The following is a 22,225-nucleotide window of genomic DNA, read 5'->3' as shown; positions in this document are numbered from 1 at the left end:
AGAGCAGGAGACGGAGCTGACCTACCTAATACATAGACACAAGCACAGGGAAAGAGGCAAAATGAGGAGGCAAAAGAATACATTCCAAGTAAGGGAACAGGACAAAACCCCAGAAAAGGAACTAAGTGAAACAGAAATGAGCAACCTACCCAACAGAGAGTTCAAACTAAGAGTGTTAAGGATGCTAACTGATCTGGGGAGAAGAATAGATGAACTCAGTGAGAATGTCAACAAAGAAATGGAAGATATAAAAAAGAACCAATCAGAAATGAAGAATACAATACTGGAAATGAAAAATTCATTAGAGGGACTCAAAAGCAGAGTAGAGGATACAGAAGAACGGATCTGTGAGCTGGAAGAAAGACTAGAAGAAATTACCCAAGGTGAACAGGTAAAAGAGAAAAGAATTAAAAAGAGTGAGGACAGTCTAAGGGACCTCTGGGACAACATCAAGCGCACTAACATCCGTGTTATAGGTGTCCCGGAAGGAGAAGAGCGAGACAAGGGGGCAGAGAATCTATTTCAAGAAATAATAGATGAAAACTTCCCTAACCTAAGGAAGGAAACAGACATCCAGGTACAGGAGGCACAGAGAGCCCCAAACAAGATAAACCCAAAGAGGCCCACACCAAGACACATCATAATCAAAATGTCCAGAATTAAAGATAAAGAGAGAATCCTAAAAGCCACAAGAGAATGTCAAGTTACATACAAAGGAAACCCCATAAGGCTATCAGCTGACTTCTCAGCAGAAACCTTACAGGCTAGAAGAGAATGGCACGATATATTTAAAGTGCTAAAAGGAAAACTTACAGCCAAGAATACTCTACCCAGCAAGGTTATCGCTCAAAATGGAAGGAGAGATCAAAAATTTCCCAGACAAGCAAAAATTAAAGGAGTTTGTCACCAAGAAACCAGTGTTACAAGAAATGTTAAAGGGACTGATTTAAGGGGAAAAGAGAAGACCACAAATAGGAAAAATTATCTATTTCACGATTAGAACGTAATGGATACAAATGCACAAAAAGAAGTTGGATATGATATCAAAAACAAAAGGAGGGAGGAGGGTAGTTAAAGAGTACAGCTTTCAGACAGAGGTCAAACTAAAGTGACCATCAATTCTGTATAGAAGAAGTAAGGAACAGAGAAGGACTACTAAAACACTGAGGGAAAAAAAAAAAAAAAGTTAAAAATGGCAGTAAGTACATACTTATCAATAGCTACTTTAAACGTCAATGGACTAAATGCTCCAATTAAAAGGCATAGGGTGGCTGACTGGATAAAAAACAAGACCCATATATATGCTGCATACAAGAGACACACTTCAGACCTAAAGACACTCACAAACTGAAAGTGAAGGGATGGAAAGATACTCCACGCAAATGGCAATGAAAAGAAAGCAGGGGTAGCAGTACTCATATCAGACAAAATAGACTTTAAAACAAAACTGTAAAACGAGACAAAGAAGGACATTACATAATGATCAAGGGAACAATCCAACAAGAGGATATAACACTTGTAAATATCTACGCACCCAATGTAGGTGCACCTAAATATATAAAGCAATTATTAACAGACATAAAAACAGAAATAGACAGTAACACAATAATAGTAGGGGACTTTAACACTCCACTTACACCAACGGATAGATCATCCAAACAGAAGATCAATAAGGAAACATTGGCCTTAAACGACACACTAGAACAGATGGACCTAGTAGATATATACAGAGCATTCCATCCAAAAACCGAAGAATACACGTTCTTTTCAAATGCACATGGAACATTCTCCAGGATTGATCACATATTAGGCCACAAAACAAGTCTCCATAAATTTAAGAAGATTGAAATAATACCAACCATCTTTTCTGACCACAGTGGTATGAAACTAGAAATCAACTATAGGAAGAAAATCAGAAAAGCCACAAATACATGGAGATTAAACAAAATGCTACTGAACAACGATTGGGTTAACGAAGAAATCAAAGAAGAAATCAAAAAATACCTGGAGACAAATGAAAATGAAAATACGACATGCCAGAATGTATGGGATACAGCAAAAGCGGTTCTAAGAGGGAAGTTTATAGCAATACAGGCCTATCTCAACAAACAAGAAAAATCTCAAATAAACAATCTAACAATGCACCTAAAGGAACTGGAAAAAGAAGAACAAACAAAGCCCAAAATCAGTAGAAGAAGGGAAATAATAAAAATCAGAGCAGAAATAAATGAAATAGAGACCAAAAAAACAATAGAAAAATTAATAAAACCAAGAGCTGGTTCTTTGAAAAGATAAACAAAATTGACAAACCTTTAGCTAGACTCACCAAGAAAAAAAGAGAGAAGGCACAAATAAGTAAAATCAGAAATGAAAGAGGAGAGGTTACAACAGACACCTCAGAAATACAAAAGATTATAAGAGAATACTATGAAAAACTATATGCCAACCAATTCGACAATCTGGAAGAAATGGATAAATTCTTAGAATCATACAACCTTCCAAAACTGGATCAAGAAGAAGTAGAGAATTTGAATAGACCAATCACCAGTAAGGAGATCGAAACAGTAATCAAAAACCTCCCAAAATAAAAGTCCAGGACCAGATGGCTTCCTGGTGAATTCTACCAAACATTCAAAGAAGACTTAATACCTATCCTTCTCAAACTCTTCCAAACAATTGAGGAGGGGGAAGCCTTCTAACTCATTCTGAAGCTGACATTACCCTGATACCAAAACCAGACAAGGACAACACAAAAAGAAAATTACAGGCCAATATCACTGATGAACATCGATGCAAAAATCCTCAACAAAATACTAGCAAATCGCATACAACAATACGTTAAAAAGATTATACACCATGATCAAGTGGGATTTATTCCAGGTATGCAGGGATGGTTTAACATTCGCAAATCAATCAACGTAAAACACCACATTAATAAAATGAAGAATAAAAATCACATGATCATCTCAATAGATGCAGAGAAAGCATTTGACAAGATACAGCATCCATTTATGATAAAAACTCTGAATAAAATGGGTATAGAAGGAAAGTACCTCAACATAATAAAGACCATATATGAGAAACCCACAGCTAATATCATCCTCAATGGTGAAAAACTGAAAGCTATCCCTCTAAGAACAGGAACCAGACAAGGATGCCCACTGTCACCACTCCTATTTAACATAGTATTGGAAGTCCTAGCCAGAGCAATCAGGCAAGAGAAAGAAATAAAAAGGGATCCAAATTGGAAAGGAAGAAGTGAAACTGTCACTATTTGCAGATGACATGATTTTATATATAGAAAACCCTAAAGAATCCACCAGAAAACTTTTAGAAGTAATAAACGACTATGGTAAAGTTGCAGGATACAAAATCAACATACAAAAATCAGTTGCATTTCTGTACACTAACAACGAAGTAGCAGAAAGAGAAATTAAGAATACCATCCCATTTACAATTGCAACAAAAAGAATAAAATACCTAGGAATAAACTTAACCAAAGAGGTGAAAGATCTGTACACCCAAAACTATAAAACATTGCTGAAAGAAATTGAAGAGGACACAAAGAAATGGAAAGATATTCCGTGCTCTTGGATTGGAAGAATTAACATAGTTAAGATGTCCATACTTCCTAAAGCCATCTATAGATTCAATGCAATCCCTATCAAAGTTCCAACAACATTTTTCACAGAAATAGAACAAAGAATCCTAAAATTTATATGGAACAACAAAAGACCCGAATAGCTAAAGGAATCCTGAGAAAAAGAACAAAGCTGGAGGTATCACACTCCCTGATTTCAAAATATACTACAAAGCTATAGTAACCAAAACAGCATGGTACTGGCACCAAAACAGACACACAGATCAATGGAATAGCATCGAAAGCCCAGAAATAAACCCACACATCTATGGCCAGCTAATCTTCGACAAAGGAGCCAAGAACATACAATGGGGAAAAGAAAGTCTCTTCAACAAATGATGTTGGGAAAACTGGATAGCCACATGCAAAAATGAAAGTAGACCCTTACCTTACACCATACACAAAAATTAACTCCAAATGGATTAAAGACTTGAATGTAAGACCTGAAACTGTGAAACTTCTAGAAGAAAACATAGGCAGTACGCTTCTTCCACATCAGTCTTAGCAACATCTTTTTCAAACACCACATCTGACCAGGCAAGAGAAACAATAGAAAAAATAAACAAATGGGACTACATCAAACTAAAAAGCTTCTGCACAGCAAAGGAAACCATCAACAAAACGAAAAGACAACCTAACAATTGGGAGAAGATATTTGCAAACCATACATCTGATAAGGGCTTAATCTCCAAAATATATAAAGAACTCATGCATCTCAACAACAAAAAACTACCAACCCAATTAAAAATGGGCAAAAGACCTGAACAGACATTTCTCCAAAGAAGATATACAGATGGCCAACAGACACATGAAAAGATGTTCAAAATCACTAACTATCAGGGAAATGCAAATCAAAACTACAATGAGATATCACCTCACGCCTGTCAGAATGGCTATAATTAACAAGACAGGAAACAACATGTGTTGGAGAGGATGTGGAGAGAAGGGAACTCTCATACACTGCTGGTGGGAGTGCAAACTGGTGCAGCCACTATGGAAAACAGTATGGAGATTCCTCAAAAATCAACGATAGAACTACCATATGATCCAGCTATTCCACTGTTGGGTATTTATCCAAAGAACTTGAAAACACCAATTTGCAAAGGTACATGCACCCTGTGTTCATTGCAGCCTTATTCACGATAGCCAAGACTTGAAGCAACCTAAGTGCCCATCAAGGGACGAATGGATAAAGAAGCTGTGGTATATATACACAATGGAATACTACTCAGCCATAAGAACGATAAATCCAGCCATTTGTGACAACATGGATGGACATTGAGGGTATAATGCAAAGTGAAATAAGTCAGAGGGAGAAGGTCAAATACCGTATGATTTCCTTCATTAAGTAGTAGATAATAACAACAATAAACAAACACATAGGGACAGAGATTGGATTGGTGGTTACCAGAGGGGAAGGGGGGAGGGAGGAGGGTGAAAGGGATAATTCGGTACATGTGTGTGGTGATGGGTTGTAATTAGTATTTTGGTGGTGAACATGATGTAGTCCATGCAGAAATAGAAGTACAATGATGTACACCTGAAATTTTTACAATGTTATAAACCAATGTTACTGCAATAAACAAAAAATTAAAAAAAAAAAAATAACTTAACTACCTCTCCAAGATCCTATTTCCAAATACAGTCACATTCTGAGGTACTGAGGGTTAGGACTTCAACCTGAATTTTGGAGGAGCAAATGCAGCCCATAACAGGCACTGAGATCACACTGAGATTTTAATGTTCTCCCCGGTATTTCTATTTTATTTTTTTCTATAGGTGCCCCTCACCTCCCCTCCCCATCCCCCAGTGATTTCTTAACTCTTATGACTTAAAATTCTGCCTGGGAAGAGTTTCTAAGCAATGGTTCAACTTTAGTGGTAATTTTCTGTGATGCTAATTTTTTAATATTTTGCAACATTCCAAGCCCAAATAAATGCATTCTCAAGCAAAACTGAAACTTTCTGCATTTCTGCTTCCTCATTCTCCCTCTGCACTTCATATCTCACACACTTTCAGGAAGAGTCAGAGCACAGGGAGACCAGAACACTTCACAACTTAAAGGCTTAGCTTTTAAAAAGGATCCTTTAGTCGTATGTCTCCTAGCCATCAGTAGAAGAAGAAGAAAGCAAAGGTTAAAATCAACTGTTTCAAGTTTCCGATATAAAAAGTTTTCAGGAAAATCCTGGTAAGTTACTGAATCATTAAACTTTATTTTTTATGCCTATGAGGAGACAGCTATTTTTAAAAACTCCAGCTGTGGTTTTTATAGAAATACATGTGTTTGTACATAAACTATAACTTATAAAAATATTGAAAGTAATTAGAAATATCGATGGATTAAATACATATCAGTACATTTAACTGAGGCTAACTTTGTAAATGCTCTCCTGAAAAGAAGCGTATTTATCGTGGTGAGAATGTTTCTGGTCGTGCAGGGTGGTGGGAAAGATGATAGAGAAACAATGCAAAGTTCAGCAATTTAAGCATAAGAGATTGTAAAGGTACCTGTAGTCATGTGCAATTTTGCAAAATTCTGTCTTCCGTAACTTAAGATGTTCTGAGAAGTTTTACATTTAATCAAAGATACACCCTCTAGAGGCTAGCTATTTTTCTATGCAAGTGTTTCCTTCACCTCTATCTCATAAAGTAACCTAGTTAAAACTGCAGGAAAGTGAAACTTAGCTTCAGGAAAATGAAACTCAGCTTGCTTGTGTTTGGTTTCAGTTCGTCAGACCATCAGAGAAGGGTGTGTGTAGCCCTTCCGGGCTAGAGCCGAGATTCTGAAGTGCCTTTCCCCCACTATCAGCTCTAAGAGTGCTCAGAGCAGAACAACTTCTCAGGGCATGGACACCTGGGGTGCTGCTGAGGACCTCCCTGAGATGAGGGTGGGTGGGCATCAGTGCTTGCCCCTAAGAGCTCTGCTGACTTGGTACCTCTTGTTCAAAAGCTAAAGAGAAAATTGTAGTAGTCACTTGAGAATGGCATCCTGAAGCTCCTTTGCCAGGAATTAATGTCACTATTGATAAGAAGATTTGTGTTCACAATTGTTTCAAGACAGGAAGATGAGGGAAGGAAGCCTAGGAAGCCAAGAGTTGTCAAGGCATTCTCAAAATTTGTCCACAGCAGTCATTTTGATCTTTACTTAGCTCCAACAATATATATGCAGATGCTCTTAAAATTGCTAAAGTACAAATGATTTTTAAAAAAGCATTACTGAATATAACAAGCTCAAATCATTATATGTTCACAACTGCTATCCTGTAGGGGGAGGGGGGATTGAGAAACTTTTGACTTTATAATAGGTCTGAGGATGTTATTGAAGTGTTTAGTATATCATGTTGAGACAAGGTATTGTCAATTTTTCCATTTAACAGAAGAGACTCCAGATTTAGGGAATAAGTGTCAGTGACCTTATCTGAGAAGAGTATTTCTATCTCCCTGGTATCTATTAGCAGAATCTGAACAAAAGGCAGTGAGAGAAAGCTGTCACCTGTTAGGTGCACGAAGTGTCCTTTGCAGCATCCCCTACACTAGACACAGCATGCAGTGAGTTGCTGGCTGTGTAGACACCAAAGAGCTGTAAGAAGAAGGGATGTGCTGAAGAGGGAAATTCTTGATGTGCTGCTTCATTTCTAGAACGTAGAGCCCTATTGGAATTTTGTAATTACTGGCTAAAGCAAAAGAGAGAATCTGGAGTCTGTTCTCTCAGTCTTACTATATCCAGAGAGAGTGTAGATGGTTAAATTACTGAAGGGGGACTCCGGCTAAGAGAAGGTACTGCGTCAGACCTGAACAGAGGGTGTCTGTGGCAAGGGGTAAGCCCCTCACCAGATCAGCTTCCCAGAGCAGAGACAGCAGATGAAAACAGCAGAGATGCTGAGGCTCTGACCCTGACGACCTGGAGTAGTAAGGGACCTCCAGCGGGGAAAACCTGGTATGAGAAATGGCCTCATTTGGGGACTGTGAGTGACATAGCAGAACATTGATGCAGGTATTGTGAAACTGGGGTACCTGGAAGGACTGGAAGAGAAAACACATTTCTTAATTTTCTTTTCCTTTTGATAAAACTTCTTTTTTATTCTTGTGACCAGGTGATTGAAGCTAGAATTTGTTCTGGCCTTACTAGTAGCAGCACCCAGATTTCTGTCTGGGATTTAGGCCAAGTGAAATAACCACCCTAGAGAAATGAGCAAAGTTCTTTGACCCACAGACATTGCTAACTCAAGGGTTTTCAAAAATTCATTATTTTTAACTACTTTAAGAAAATATGTTATTCATTCAACAAATTTTTGTTCAGAAGCTGCTGTGTGCAAAGCACTGTAAAATTGTGAACAAAATATACAAACCCTTGTCCTCACGAACTACACAGAATAATGGTGGGACAGAAAAAAACACAAGATACATAGGTAGACATATATGGCAAATTTGATTGTGATAAATCCTAAGTAGATTGAAAAAAAAAAGCCAGAGGAGGAATAGGAAATGCTGGGAGATGAGAGAATGTTTTCAGGAAGCTGGCCAAGCAGTGCGTCAGTAAGAAGCTGACATGCAACAAAAGACCTGGGGGAAGTGTGCGAGAGAGCACGCAGGTATCCGAGGACACTCCCAGGAGAGGAAGCAAGTGCAGGGCCAGCAGCAGAAGCAGGTGCCGCCTGCAAAGCAACGAGGAAGTCAGGGTGCTAGACCAGATCTAGAGAAACAAAAGTAAGATGTAGGATCAGAAGGCTAACAGGGTGCCAGGTCACGTGAGGCCTATTAGTTCATAAGGAGCTCAGCTTTCACTCTGAGTCGAATGGAAAGCCACTAGAGGGATTGAACAGAATATTGGTATGATTTTACATTTGAACAAGGTGACTCTGGCTGCTATTTTGAAAAGTCCTCAAAGGAGTCAATGACAGCAAGAGGGAAACCAGTGAGGAAGCTACTCCTACAATCCAGGAGAGAGAAGACGGGGGCTTGGACCAGGTGGTAGTGGTGGACGTGGTGGCCGGTGGTCAGACGCTGGACATGTTTTGAAGGTACAACCTATAGGACTTGTTCCACATTGAATGTGGAACATGGAAGAAGAGAAAGAGAAAGGAGGCCTGCAACATATTTTTGGATGTTTATTTATTTTATTAATAAAGTATTTCAATATAGGAAGAGATGCCATCTAGGTGAAGGATGTGCCTTTCACTATTCTTTCAAATCTTCTATATGTTTGAAAATTTTCATAGTAGAAAATCAGGGCAAAAATCTGTCCCATAAAGAGTTTCTAAACAACAGTCCAATCAATTTGTATTTTAAATTGCTGCAATATTTTTTTTGATGTAATAGATTCTCAACAAATATAATTTCAGGCAAAACTGGAAAAAGACCAGGTCTGGTCTTCCTACATCTCTACTTCCTTGTAGCTGCTGCTTTCGAGGACGTGACTCTTGCAAGCTCTCAAGAAAAGGCAAATAATCTAACTGCTTGAGATCAAAGAACCTCATGAAGACTTATTTCAAGTTGCTGATATAAAAAGTGGAAGTTTTCAGAAAAGCCCCGGTAAGTTTCTAATCATTAAAGATATCTGTTTCATCAACTTTCTTTAAAAGCTAAATTTAAAAACTAATTCTAAAAACTAAAGCAGAACTTCAAAAATGAATATACTTTCAAGTGCACATAAGCTATTTCTAATGAAATGATTCTAAAAGGGATGAGAAATCTCAATGCTTTTATACATATATCGCTAGACGTAACTTATGCTGACTGCAGAATTCTTTAAGAAAGAAACTTTCCAGGAAGCATAGTGCAGAGAGTGTTTCTGCTGGAGGTGGTAGGCTCTGGGGAGGAGGTTAGAACAGCTAAGTAAAATGTAGATCAGAAGATCAGGAATTGAAGCACACTAAACTGGAGAAAATTGTAGCCGTGTGCAGCTATGCCAAACTCTGTCCTATAGAACGCAAGACCATGTCAAAAGTTTATATCTAGTTAAAGGTTAAAATCGCCAATGTTTAATTATTACTTTATTTAAGTCTTTCCTTCACAACTAGCTTGTACAGAGACTATAGGAAGAAGTATATAATTTTAGCGTACACTTCCAGAAAATGAAACTAACTTGCTGTGTAGTTTGTTTTGAAGAACTTCAGAGCAGGGCATGGGCCTGCTGGCCTCCTGCCAGGACTGCGATCTTTCTTTCCTGGAGGCAAAGATACTGCGGGCTGCTGAGGCCCAGCCTCCTAGAGATTGGGGTCGGCACAGGTGCTTGCCCTGGAAGTTGCGGGTTTCCTGAGGTTCAAAACTTTCCCAGAACACAATAAAGGAGATAAGATGGAGGTCTTCTCCCCAGCTCTGACTGGAGCAACACCCTTATCCATTTTCGACTTAGAGGTTTAATGTACTTTTCTTCTGAAGAAGCAGAACAAAAACAAACAACCACCAAGACAACACTGGTTCTGGTCTAATTCCCTTGTACTGTGAATGGGAAAACAGGCTGGCTGAGAGGAGACATGGTTTAATCACAACACAGTTTTCCTGATCACAATTCTTCCCCATTTATTTACGCTGTGTAGCTTCTTGCCAAACATAAAAGTCCCTCAAGTTTAAAAATATGCCAATACTCCAGGATGTAAATCCAATCAGATAATGTTCATGAGAGGACTTTGTAAGCCCTAGAACAGTGAAGTATATTAAAGTTATATACATATGTAAACAAACTATCACCCAAAATAAAGTTGAAGACGCTGATTGGGCCAAAGAGTTCTGTCAAAGAACTATTAAAACCTTTTTGCCCAAATCATTGTCACCTTGAATTAAATATATAACTCCAGCCAAATACGGATCCTAGACCATATAAGATGCTCTTATACATGACAGAGTGCAAAATTCATGCGAAAGTGTTATCAAATATATAGGAGCTTCAAATCATTATGTATCTTCTCAGATCACATCATAGGGGTGGGCAGCTGAAAAATTTTTTGATGTTATAAAGTGTCATCTTTGAACAATGCGGGAACCTCTGAGACAAGGTAGAGATAAAAAGACAGGCTTGGGGAAGACAAATATCAATTCCCCTACTTGAGCAGAGTGCTTCCATCTCCCTGGTGGTTCCTGGCAGAATTCAAACAATAAAGGAGAAAGCAAGAAGAAGCTATCTCCCTGTGAGGTGGCACAAAGACAAACCTCCCACCATCCCACATTACACACACATACACACAGTGTCTCTGGCATGTAGTTTCAAGGCACCCCAGGTGGCTGGAATGGAGTGAGTGGAGGTGATGAGGTCAAAAAAATAGTGGAGGGGGCATGTCACATAGGACCTTATGTAAAGACTTTGGCTTTTACTCCAAGTGAGATGAGAAGTCATTGGAGGATCTGGAGCAGAGTGACATGATCACACTTACATTTCAACAGAATAACATTGGCTGCTGTGTTGAAAATAGAGTGAATGGGGGTGGGGGCAAAGCCAGAGTCAGAGAGACCAGGCAACAAACTATTAAAACAATACAGGAAGAGATAATGTCTTAGACCCAGGCGGTGGCAGTAGGGGTAATGAGAAATGGTGGAATTCTGGATATACTGTGAAGGTGGGGTTAAAAGCATTTGCAAATATAGTGAATGAGAGGTGTATGCAAAAGGAAGAGTCAAAGATGCTGCCAAGGTTTTTGCCTTGGACAATTGGCAAGTTCCATTAACTGGTTAGACTGTGGGAGGAGCAGTTTTGGGGCAGGAGGGGCAGATATCAAGAAATCACTTTTTGCCATGTTGATTTTAAAAGGACGTTAGACATTCAGGTGAACACATGGAAAAAGGTGGTTAGATATATGATCTGGAGATCATGGAAGAAGCCAGGGCTGATGATATTAATTTGGCATTCATGGACATACAGATTGTGTTTAAATATAAGATGGAGGAAATCCATAGGGAGAAACTCTAGATAGAAAAGAGACTTCCACAGGCTAAGCCTGAGAGGCACTCCAGCATTTAGAAATGGAGAGTTAAGAAGGAAAGAGCAGAGGAAACTGAGAAGGACCAGCGAGAAAGGGAGGAGAAAAATTAGGAAGGCTTGGTGTCCCAAAAGCCTGGGAAGAGAGTATTTCAAGGAAAAAAGAGCAATCACTTGTTTTAAGTGCTGCAGACAGGTCAAGAATTGTTTTTTAGCAAAGCAAAGTGCAGTTTCAGTGGAGTAGTGAGGCTAAAACCTGATTAGAGTGAGTTTTAAAGGGAATGAAAGAAGAAAAACAGGAAATAGCAAGTATAGACAGTACTACTGGGAAGCAAAAGAGAAATATGGGGCAGGAATAGAGCCGAAAGTCTTGTTTAACATGAAAAAAATAGTTTATTTGTATGCTGAAGGGGAAGATCTGGTAGCCAAGGAAAGACTGAGGAGGCCAGATAGAGCGAAGAGAATTGCTGGAGAAACTTCCTTGAGTAGAAAAGAGAGATGAGAGGGCTAGTACACAAGTGGAGAGGATGATCTCACAAGGAGTGTGGACAGTCCGTTCAGAGAACAGAACCTAAGATAGAAAATGTGGACCTAGTAATAGAAGAAAAGTCAAGAAGCAGGTCGGTGATAGACATGGTTTTAGGAGCTCAGGGAGGCTCTTTTCTTATTGTTTCAATTTCCCCAGCTATCATGCTCTATTTCTCTGCTTTATTTACTCTCTCACTGTCCTGAATGACTATTTCACACTTTCTCCTCTCTCATCAAATCTCCAACACTTCCTCACCAATTCCTTCAATAGGAAGCAAGATTACAGCTGAAAGTGACAATGGTGAGGAAGTGTTGGAGATTTGATGAGAGAGGAGAAAGTGTGAAACAGTCATTTAGGACAGTGAGAGAGAGAATGAAACAGAGAAATCGAGTGTGATAGCTGGGAGCATTAACATCCCGCTGGAGGATAGTGGTCATGACTTTAAAGTGAGACCAGTCGGGGTGTGGAGGGTCATTTTCCAGCCATGTTCCACTAAGCTGACATAGGTAGAGTGGTGGATTGTGGTATAAGAGGAGAGAGGAGAAAGCGAATGATTATAATGAATGAACAATAAAATCAAGCTAGTCACGGGGCGGGGGTTGGGGGTAGTGAGAACATGAGGAGGAGGTGAGGAAAAGCAAGAAAGTAGTAAGATGGGTGGATTAAAGATCTTGTGTTAAAGAAATATTAGAGTTTGAGCACTAAAGGTAATGAGTCTGAGGGGTGGGAGATGGTAGTGAGAGTGAGATGTTTGAATCTGAGGTGATGAAAGGCTTGTAGCTATTAGCGACTCTATTAGTTTGCAAGGGCTGCTGTAACAAAGTACCACAAACTGAGTGACTTCAATAACAGAAATGTATTGTCTCACAGATCTGGAGGCTGGAAGTCTTCAAGATCAAGGTATTGGCAGAGGTGGTTCCTTCTGAGGGCTGTGAGGAAGACTGTGTTCCGTGCCTCTCCCCTAGCTTCTGGTGGTTTGCTGGCACTCTCTGATGTTCCTTGGTTTGTAGAAGGATCACCTCAGTCTCTGCCTTCATCTTTACATGGTGTTGGCCCTATGTGTGTGCCTCTGTGTCCAAATTTCCCCTTCTTATAAAGATACCAGTCATCTTGAATTAGCGCTCACTCTAGTGACCTCATGTTAACTAGTTAAATCCGCAACAACCCTATATCCAAACAAGGTCACATTCTGAGGTATTGGGGCTAGAATTTCAACGCATGAACTTTGGGAGGGGTCACAATTCAACCCATAACAATTATGATAAGGTCAATGGTGTGACCATGAGAGTGGAGATGGGTGGAGTCAAGATCATTATACAAGAGGCAGTCAAGAGGGTGTAAGGCCAATGGAAGGATCAACTACATGTCTATTGAGTCACCAAAAATTATGACAGGAATAGTGTCTGAAGGCATGCGTGCCTCTTCCCTTCAGCTGCCTAACAGAAAGGAGGTCAAAATATATTAAAATGTATGAAAAGCAAGTATTCAGCAAATTCTCAAAGTATGAAATATTTTAAGACTCAAGGTTAAAATAAAATGGGTAGTCATATTTTTTGACTCAGCCTTTTCTCCAAAAAAATATTTCATTAGGAATACGTTTATTAATAACTGCTTACACTTTTGGCTCCATGTAGTGCTTGTAAACACGTAAGGCAGAGTCCCTCCCTGTAATCTTACCTGAGATGGCATTTAGGGCCTCTACAGAGGAGACAGGAGGATCAGGGATGAGCTTCCCAGGCTCCCAGGTTTGAGGAGTCATCCACTGGTCTATAATTCCCTTTGCCTAGGAATTCTCTTTGGCAAGAACAGTCCCTGGCTCTGGGAGCAGGAGCAGGTACTGCCCACTGCTGGAGTGCAATCACACTCATATTCCTCAGACCCACTGCATAGGCCTGTGGAAGGTCCACCAGGTAGACTATTCCTTATTCCCTTAACTCTGTCCCCCAGACTTTCTCCCTCTACCTGCCTCCCACCTACTCCAGCAGCCCCCTTTAAAGTCACGTGCCCAATCCAATGTCCCCACTCTCCTCCTAGTGATATCTCTCCTCCTCACAGGTCTCAGTCCTTTGCCCCTTATTGTGTCTTGCACAAAACGCTTATCACAATTTGTCACTATAAACTTCTGTGAATATTTTTGTGTGTGGCTTTTTTTTTTTTAATTTCCTCCATTGGACTATAAGTACCATGAAAGAACCTCACATCTCTTTTGGTTACCACTATTTTTCTTGAGCATGGTGCCTAATAGGTGCTCAATAAATATTTGTTGAGTAAACAAATGATACAATTTAAGATAAAATAATACTCATCTTTGGTTACAACGTGCACTAACTCTTGTGGAACCTTTAAGACCTCTTCCATCTACACTGTAAGTTAACAGAATTGATCATCTGAAATATGTTGGTAATATTCATAGTGCCATTTGCTAATGGTTCTGCTAAGTAGCTCAGGATTAGATGTGTCCTGCAGACTGAAGCCAGAGTGACTACAAGGATTCAAGACACTAAGGCACCAGGAAAGGATTTATCCAGTCAAGTAGAAGCTGCTATGCCCAGTGGTTGGGTGCTTGTAGACAGGATAAATCATTCAGGTGTACTTGTGGTATTCACACCACAAATGACTAGCATGGGTTTCTTCTCTGGCCAATCACAGGGCTGCAGGCTTAGGCTTCAGTTTAGCTCATCCTTCTCATTTGACCTCAAGGAGAGCTTCCAGGAAAGCTTTCACAAGACACTCCAAACATAGATGGGTCAAATTTGCAGTTTGGCTAGACTTTGTGACTTGTTATACACTAATTTTTTAAAAAAACCAGGTTCCTTAAATCTTTGATTTAAAAAATTACAAATCTTTTTAAATGTTTGTATTTTCTCTCTTTGTAGTTTATTTTAATATTTTTGTTTTGTTTGATCCTTAATGCATTTAGTCTATTTATCTTTATAATACTTTCACTTTCTTGTTTCCCTTATTTAAATCACTTTATCGATTCCTCTTTTTAATTTCGATTCAGTAGGTCTGGGGTGGGGCCTGAGAATGTACATTTCTAGCAAGTTTCCAAGTGATGCAGATGCTGCTGATCTGGAGACTGATTTTGAGAACTGCTCTGAGCCTTATCTGCACAATAGAGTGACCCAGAAAAATTTTTGAAAGTATTAATGGAGCCGACCTGGTGGCGTAGTGGTTAAGTTCAGAGAACTTTCCTTCCGCAGCCCGGGTTCATGGGTTCAGATCCCGGGCACAGGCATACATCACTCATTAAGCTGTGGAGGTGACCCACATACAAAACAGAAGAGGATTGGCACAGATGTTAGCTCAGGGACAATCTTCCTCAAGCAAAGAAAAAAAAGGAAGATTGGCAACAGATGTTAGCTCAGGGCCAATCTTCCTCACCAAAAAAAAAAAAAAGTACTAATGCCTGAACTCCACTCCCAATCCCTCAACCAATTAAATCAGAGTCTCAGAATGTGGTTCCCCAGGTGATTCTAATGTTCAGCCATGGTTGAGAACCCCTGCTCTAGGGGGTTCCAGGGTGTTCATCTCTTGCAATTCAGCAAAGTACATAATTGTAGGACCTTCATTAGTCTCATACCAATAATTTAGGCCGAAATGGTTTTAACAGTTAAAAACTCATATATTTTCCTTGCCTAATTTCAGGTAGGTCAGGCCAGTCTGAACTACAATTAACTCTTTTGGTACCTCTGAGAGCTACAAGAATTAGCCAACCAAATAAATTATCGTAACATTTTGCTACCAGGTCCCCCAAAGCTCCAGCCCTGATGGCCTAACAGCTTGAGTTCCAAAAGACAATAGGTGGTGAGTTAACTAATTGCTTTGTTACTGTGTAACTAAGATGGCAAGCTTCCTAGCTGTGAATAGAGTTTCCTATTCCCCAAACCACCTACACTTACCCAGTTTCAGATTTTGAAGTTTATTTGAAATATTCAGCTATGGGAATCATTTTCTGCATTACTTAAGATTCTGATTTTAAGTTACAAAAACCCAACTTTCACCAAGTTAAGCCTAAAAGGGAAAATTATTATAAAGATAAAGGGGTGTGTCATCCTAGTTAGCAGCTACTGCTTATTTAATAATCACAATTATAATCATCTAGGAAACAAGGGCACTAATTGGGACTATAAAACAGTTAAAATAATTATAAAGCAGTTTTAAGAGTCAGCTTTGAACAATATTTTATATATGTTATTTATATGAAATTATAGACATAATTGACTGTGATTTCAATGATAAAGTATAATACTAAAATACTTCTTATATTAATTTTTCCAGAGAAGAAAGTTGCAGCTTTGATATGAGTGAACAAGTAAACCTACCTGAAATGACCAAAGACTGGACCAAAGAGCATGTGAAACAATGGGTAACCAAAGACCTTAAGATTGATGAGAAATATGGGCAGATTCTGCTCCGTGAAGAAGTGACAGGATTAGTCCTGCAGGAATTAACTGAGAAGGACCTTATAGAAATGGAGCTACCACGGGGTCCGGCAATTTTGATAAAACGTTCTTATAACAAATTGAATAACAGTTCTCTTGAAAGTAGCAGTCAGGATTCTGGGCAATTAGATCATACAAAACCCTCCAAAAAAGAACACAAAGAAAAGCCACAACAATGTCATCCAAAATCGGAAAAGGAAAAATCAATGTCCTCCAATATTGATCACGATCTCAGAGACACCAGAGATACCAAAGAACAAGAATTGATTCTTATGAAAGAAAATGCATTAAATGAAGTAGCGATCGGTAAAGACAAAAAAAAGAATAAGCTGGAAACTGAACAGTTGGCTTGTATGCCATATCCTTTTGATCAGTTTCATGACAGCCATCGTTACATAGAACATTATATTCTACAACCTGAAACAGGACCACTCAATCTCATAGACCCAATACATGAGTTCAAAGCCCTCACAAATACAGAAACAGCCACAGAAAAGGACATTAAGATGAAATTTAGCAACGAAGTCTTCCGATTTGCATCAGCTTGTATGAATTCACGCACCAACGGCACCATCCATTTTGGAGTCAAAGACAAACCCCACGGAGAAATTGTCGGTGTGAAAGTCACCAGTAAAGATTCCTTCATTGACCACTTCAATATAATGATCAAACAGTATTTTGAAGAAAGTGAGATCAAGGTAGCCAAGAAGTGCATTCGGGAGCCACGGTTTGTGGAAGTCCTACTGCAGAACAATACACCATCTGACAGATTTGTCATTGAAGTAGATGTTATTCCAAAACACTCTGTATGTAAGGAAAAGTATTTCTATATTAAGATGCAAAATTGTAAAAACGACACATGGAAACAAAACCAAGATCTTTCACTGTTTGTGAGAGAAGGGGCTAGCTCTAAGGATATCCTGGCCAACGTCAAGCAACGGGATATAGATTTCAAAGCATTTACAAAAAATTTAAAGTCCCTAGTAACAGCTAGAAAAGAGGCTGAAGAAGAATATGACATGAAAGCAAATAAGAGGGAGAGTGAAGGACAAAAGCTGGTTAAACTTCTCATAGGAAACCGAGACTCACTGGATAATTCATACTACAGCTGGTATATTCTTGTAACAAATAAGTGCCATCCAAACCAAACAAAGAACTTAGATTTCCTAATGGAAATGAAATGGTTTGCTGTGTTGGAGTTCGACCCTGAATCTCAGAGCAAGGGGGTGGCCAAAGCTTACAAAAAAAGCCGAGTAGCAAACCTTCACTTTCCAAATCAGTATGAAGAAAAGACAACTCCCATGAGGGAGAAAATTTCTAGTCTGAATCTTTACCAGCAGCCCAGCTGGATTTTCTGCAATGGCAGAACGGACCTAAAAGATGAGAGGTATAAGCCTTTAGAACCACATTTATGGCAGAGAGAACGAGCTTCTGAAATTAGGAATCTGATTTTGTTTCTCACAGATGAAAATATAATGACAAAAGGGAAATTTTTGGTAGTGTTTCTATTACTCTCTGCAGTGGAAAGCCCAGGAGATCCCCTCATTGAAACCTTCTGTGCTTTCTACCAAGCTCTCAAAGGAATGGAAAATATATTGTGTATCTGTGTAAATTCACAGATTTATCAACGATGGAAAGATCTACTGCAAACAAGATTGACAATTGCAGATGAATTAGCAAACCACAGTATTTCCACTTTAAATTTGGAATTGATAAACAGTACTATTCTTAAACTAAAACCAGCGACTGAGTCATCAAGAAGGTTTTTGCCCTCCAGTGGGTTTTCTTCTGTTATCTTAGAGAAAAAGGTAGAAGATATCTTGACTGCACTGGAAATCCTCTGCGAAAATGAGTGTAGAGACACAGACATAGAGAAAGATGAATTTAAATTCCAAGAATTTAAGAAATCAAAAGAAGAGTACTTTTATCGGGGTGGCAAAGTATCCTGGTGGAACTTCTATTTTTCTTCTGAAAATTATTCATCAGCATTCGTCAAAAGGGACAGTTATGAAAACCTTAAAGATCTGATACTGTGCAGGGCAGAGTCTCCTAAGCCAACATTTGCAAAAATCATCAATCTTTATCATCATCCAGGCTGTGGGGGTACTACATTGGCTATGAATGTTCTCTGGGACCTAAGGAAAAACTTCAGATGTGCTGTGTTAAAAAACAAAGCAACTGATTTTGCAGAAATTGGTGAACAAGTGACCAATTTGATTACCTATAAGGCAACCAGCCAGCAGGATTACGTTCCTGTACTTCTCCTTGTAGATGATTTTGAAGAACCGGAAAACGTCTGCGTTCTACAGAATGCCATTCAGTCCATTTTCGCAGAAAAGGGTTTGCGATATGAAAAAACACTGGTAATTATCTTAAACTGCATGAGATCTCAGAATCCTGATCAAAGTGCAAAATCAGCAGACAGTATTGCACTAATACACCGACTTTCTCCCAAGGAACAAAGAGCTTTTGGGGCCAAACTGAAGGAAATTGAAAAGCAACACAAGAACTGTGAAAACTTTTATTCCTTCATGATCATGAAAAGTAATTTTGATGAAATGTATATAGAAAATGTAGTCAGGAATATCCTAAAAGGACAGGATGCTGACAGCAAGGAAGCACAACTCATTTCTTTCCTGGCTCTACTCAACTCTTATGTTACTGATTCTACAATTTCAGTATCACAGTGTGAAATATTTTTGGGAATCATGTACACTAATACACCCTGGGAACCTGAAAGCCTAGAAGACAAGATGGGAGCCTATTCTACACTTCTAATAAAAACAGAAGTCACAGAATATAGGAGATACACAGGTGTGCGCATCATTCATCCTCTGATTGCCATTTGCTGTCTAAAAGAACTGGAAAAAAGCTATGACTTGGACAAATGTAAAATTACGTTGAAGATCTTAAAAGAGAATTTATTCTATGATTCTGGAATAGGAAGAGACAAATTTCAACATGATGTGCAAACTCTTCTGCTTACAAGACAGCGCAAGGAGTATGGAGATGAAACAGACACTTTGTTTTCTCCATTAATTGAAGCTTTACAGAAGAAAGAAATTGAAAAGGTTTTAATTGAAGGAAGTATTCGATTCCCACAAAATGCATTCATTTGTCAGGCCTTAGCAAGACATTTTTACATTAAAGAGAAGAACTTTAACACTGCTCTGGATTGGGCAAATCAGGCCCAAAGGAGAGCACCTAAAAATTCCTATATCTTAGACACACTTGGTCAAGTCTACAAAAGTGAAATCAAATGGTGGTTGGATGAAAACAAAAACTGTAAGGATATTAGCATTAATGATCTAACACATTTCCTAGAAGCTGCTGAAAAAGCCTCAAGAGCTTTCAAAAAATCCCAAGAGCAAACTGATAGGAAAAACTATGAAACAGAGGTCTGGTTATCACAGAAGTCTCTAAGAAAATACGTCATGTACAATACAGCTGGTTTCTTGGGTGAAATAGAAGTTGGTCTTTATACTATTCAGATTCTTCAGCTCACTCCCTGTTTCCACAAAGAAAATGAATTGTCTAAAAAGTCTATGGTAGAATTTTTATCAGGAAAGGGGAATATCCCTACGAATTCAAAAAGTGAATATTATTCAGCTCTTAGGAAGTTCACATCCTACTTACAAAATTTACAATCAGATTTGAAAAGGTGCTTTGACTTTTTGGCTGATTATATGGTTCTTTTGGAAATGAGGAATACCCAAAAAGAAATAGCAGAAATCGTATCAAGCAAGAAAATCAGTCGTTGTTTCAGGAAATACATGCAATTTTTCTGCCATTTGGATTTGGGTCCATTACAAAGCAAAGAGAATCAGTTACTTGAAGAGGAGAATTGCAGGAAAGGTCTAGAAGCGTTGAGAGCAGATAGGTTTTCTGGACTCCTGGAATATCTTAATCCAAATCACAAAGAGGCTGCAACCATTATGGAAAATATAGTGAAAAAATACACCGTCCTATTGCAGCAAAACCCAAACAAACAGTGGACAAAGGAGAAACAAAATTTCATTTTGGCCAACATTATTCTCAGTTGTCTAAAACCCACCTCCAAGTCCATTCAACCACTTCCCTCGCTAAAAAAACAGCTCCGAGAAGTGTTGCATCTCGTAGGACTAACTCATCAATATCCAGATCCTTATTTCTTGGCCTGCCTCTTGTTCTGGCCACAAAATCAAGAGCTAGATGAAGATTCCCAGCTAATGGAAAAGTATCTTTCATCCTTAAATCGATCCTTCAAGAGACAGTACAGGAACATGTGCAGATCCAAGCAGGCAAGCACACTTTTCTATCTGGGGAAAGGGAAGGGTCTCAACAGTCTTCTTCACAAGGCAGAGGTAGAGCAATACTTTGGTAAAGTACAAAATACAAATTCCCTCTGGCAGAATGGAGATGTGTGGGAAAGAAAAGAAGTCAGAGACCTCCTGTGCCGTCTAATTGGTCAAGCTGAAGGCAAGCTAATCTCTATAGAATATGGAACAGAGAAAAAAATAAAAATACCAGTGACATCTGTTTATTCAGGTCCACTCAGAAGTGGTAGGAACATAGAAAGAGTATCCTTCTACCTAGGATTTTCGATGGAAGGCCCTCTAGCATACGATGTAGAAGTAATTTAAGATGAGATTTTAACTCAAATATGTTTGTTCATATCTCTCTAAGATTTTGTTCCCTCTCTCCATTCCTATGGCATTTTGATGACATTATTGGCTTACCTCTAATCACAGATTTTGCTTTTGTTTCCTCAAATGAATTATAAGCCTTTTTTAGGGCAGGAAATATATCTACACACAGAGCTTGGCACACAGCAGTCAACTGTTCAATGTTTTAAATGTGCATTTTCAGACTAAAATTTAATTAAGAAGTTTCAATTGGTATCCACTGGTCACATAATATCTGGTTGTAAGTCAATAAAATGGGTTTTAATTGTATCACTTGTGAATTTTCTGAAATATGAATTATTTCTTCACCGTCAAAGCAGAGATTTAATAAGACAAATAGGGAAGAAAAAGGCTCTCCTTAGTTTATTGAACTCAAACCCAAAGATCCACACCAGAGTGTCACTTACCTCACCTTGGTATCAACAAAAACATATGTGGAAGGTAAATATTTTGTTCCCGTCCTCCATCTACCCCTCCACCCACACAATTCTTTATAACCCTTGCCTTTCTCCCGACTCCTTGGGTCAGGAGGCAGAAGAGTGCAGAAAACAAAGTAGTTGCAAGCTTGAACTGCCTCCATCCTCTTGCTCCCATTTACAGATGAACCTGTTTCTTTGGCCATTCTTGCCTCCTGTCAACAGTCTTATCTCCACCTTTTCTTTAGATCCCATCTCCCCTGGCTTCTTTTTCCTACCCTCTTTGCTCTCTTTACTTCTCAATTAGTGCTATATGCATGCTGTTCCCTCTGTCAAATATTCCTTTATTTTCATCCAATATTTTCCATATAGCTATTCTGATTTGTCCACCAGTGAACTCCACCAAGAAGTCTTCCCTGTAACCCCTGCCTGATTAGATGACTTCCTCAAGGCAATATGTGCTCTCAACTTTCCAGCACCAAGAATGTTATCCCAGAAGCCTATTTCTCGACTTATACCAGCTGCTCAAACAGCATTCTAGAGCTTGGATTTTAAGAGATATTCATTGCCTATGAAGTGAAACACATGCTAATATAGATTAAATTGAATACTTAACAAA

General features: G+C 38.9%; 1 protein-coding gene across 1 annotated transcript; it reads left to right on the top strand.

Moving 5' to 3' along the window:
* The first annotated feature begins 5,677 nt into the window (after positions 1–5,677).
* On the top strand, positions 5,678–21,460 carry SAMD9L (sterile alpha motif domain containing 9 like). Its single transcript, XM_087420923.1, has 3 exons — positions 5,678–5,828; positions 8,983–9,172; positions 16,363–21,460. The coding sequence occupies exon 3, from the start codon at positions 16,385–16,387 to the stop codon at positions 21,146–21,148; it is 4,764 nt and encodes a 1,587-aa protein (XP_087277049.1). The 5' UTR covers positions 5,678–5,828; positions 8,983–9,172; positions 16,363–16,384; the 3' UTR covers positions 21,149–21,460.
* Positions 21,461–22,225: the final 765 nt, after the last annotated feature.

The sequence above is a fragment of the Ceratotherium simum genome, chromosome 1, assembly GCF_057802395.1.
Source record: "Ceratotherium simum simum isolate JZ-2026a chromosome 1, ASM5780239v1, whole genome shotgun sequence".
Taxonomy (NCBI): Eukaryota; Metazoa; Chordata; class Mammalia; order Perissodactyla; family Rhinocerotidae; genus Ceratotherium; species Ceratotherium simum.
Note: the sequence above shows the minus strand (reverse complement) of the source record. Positions and strands in the feature narration are given on the sequence as shown.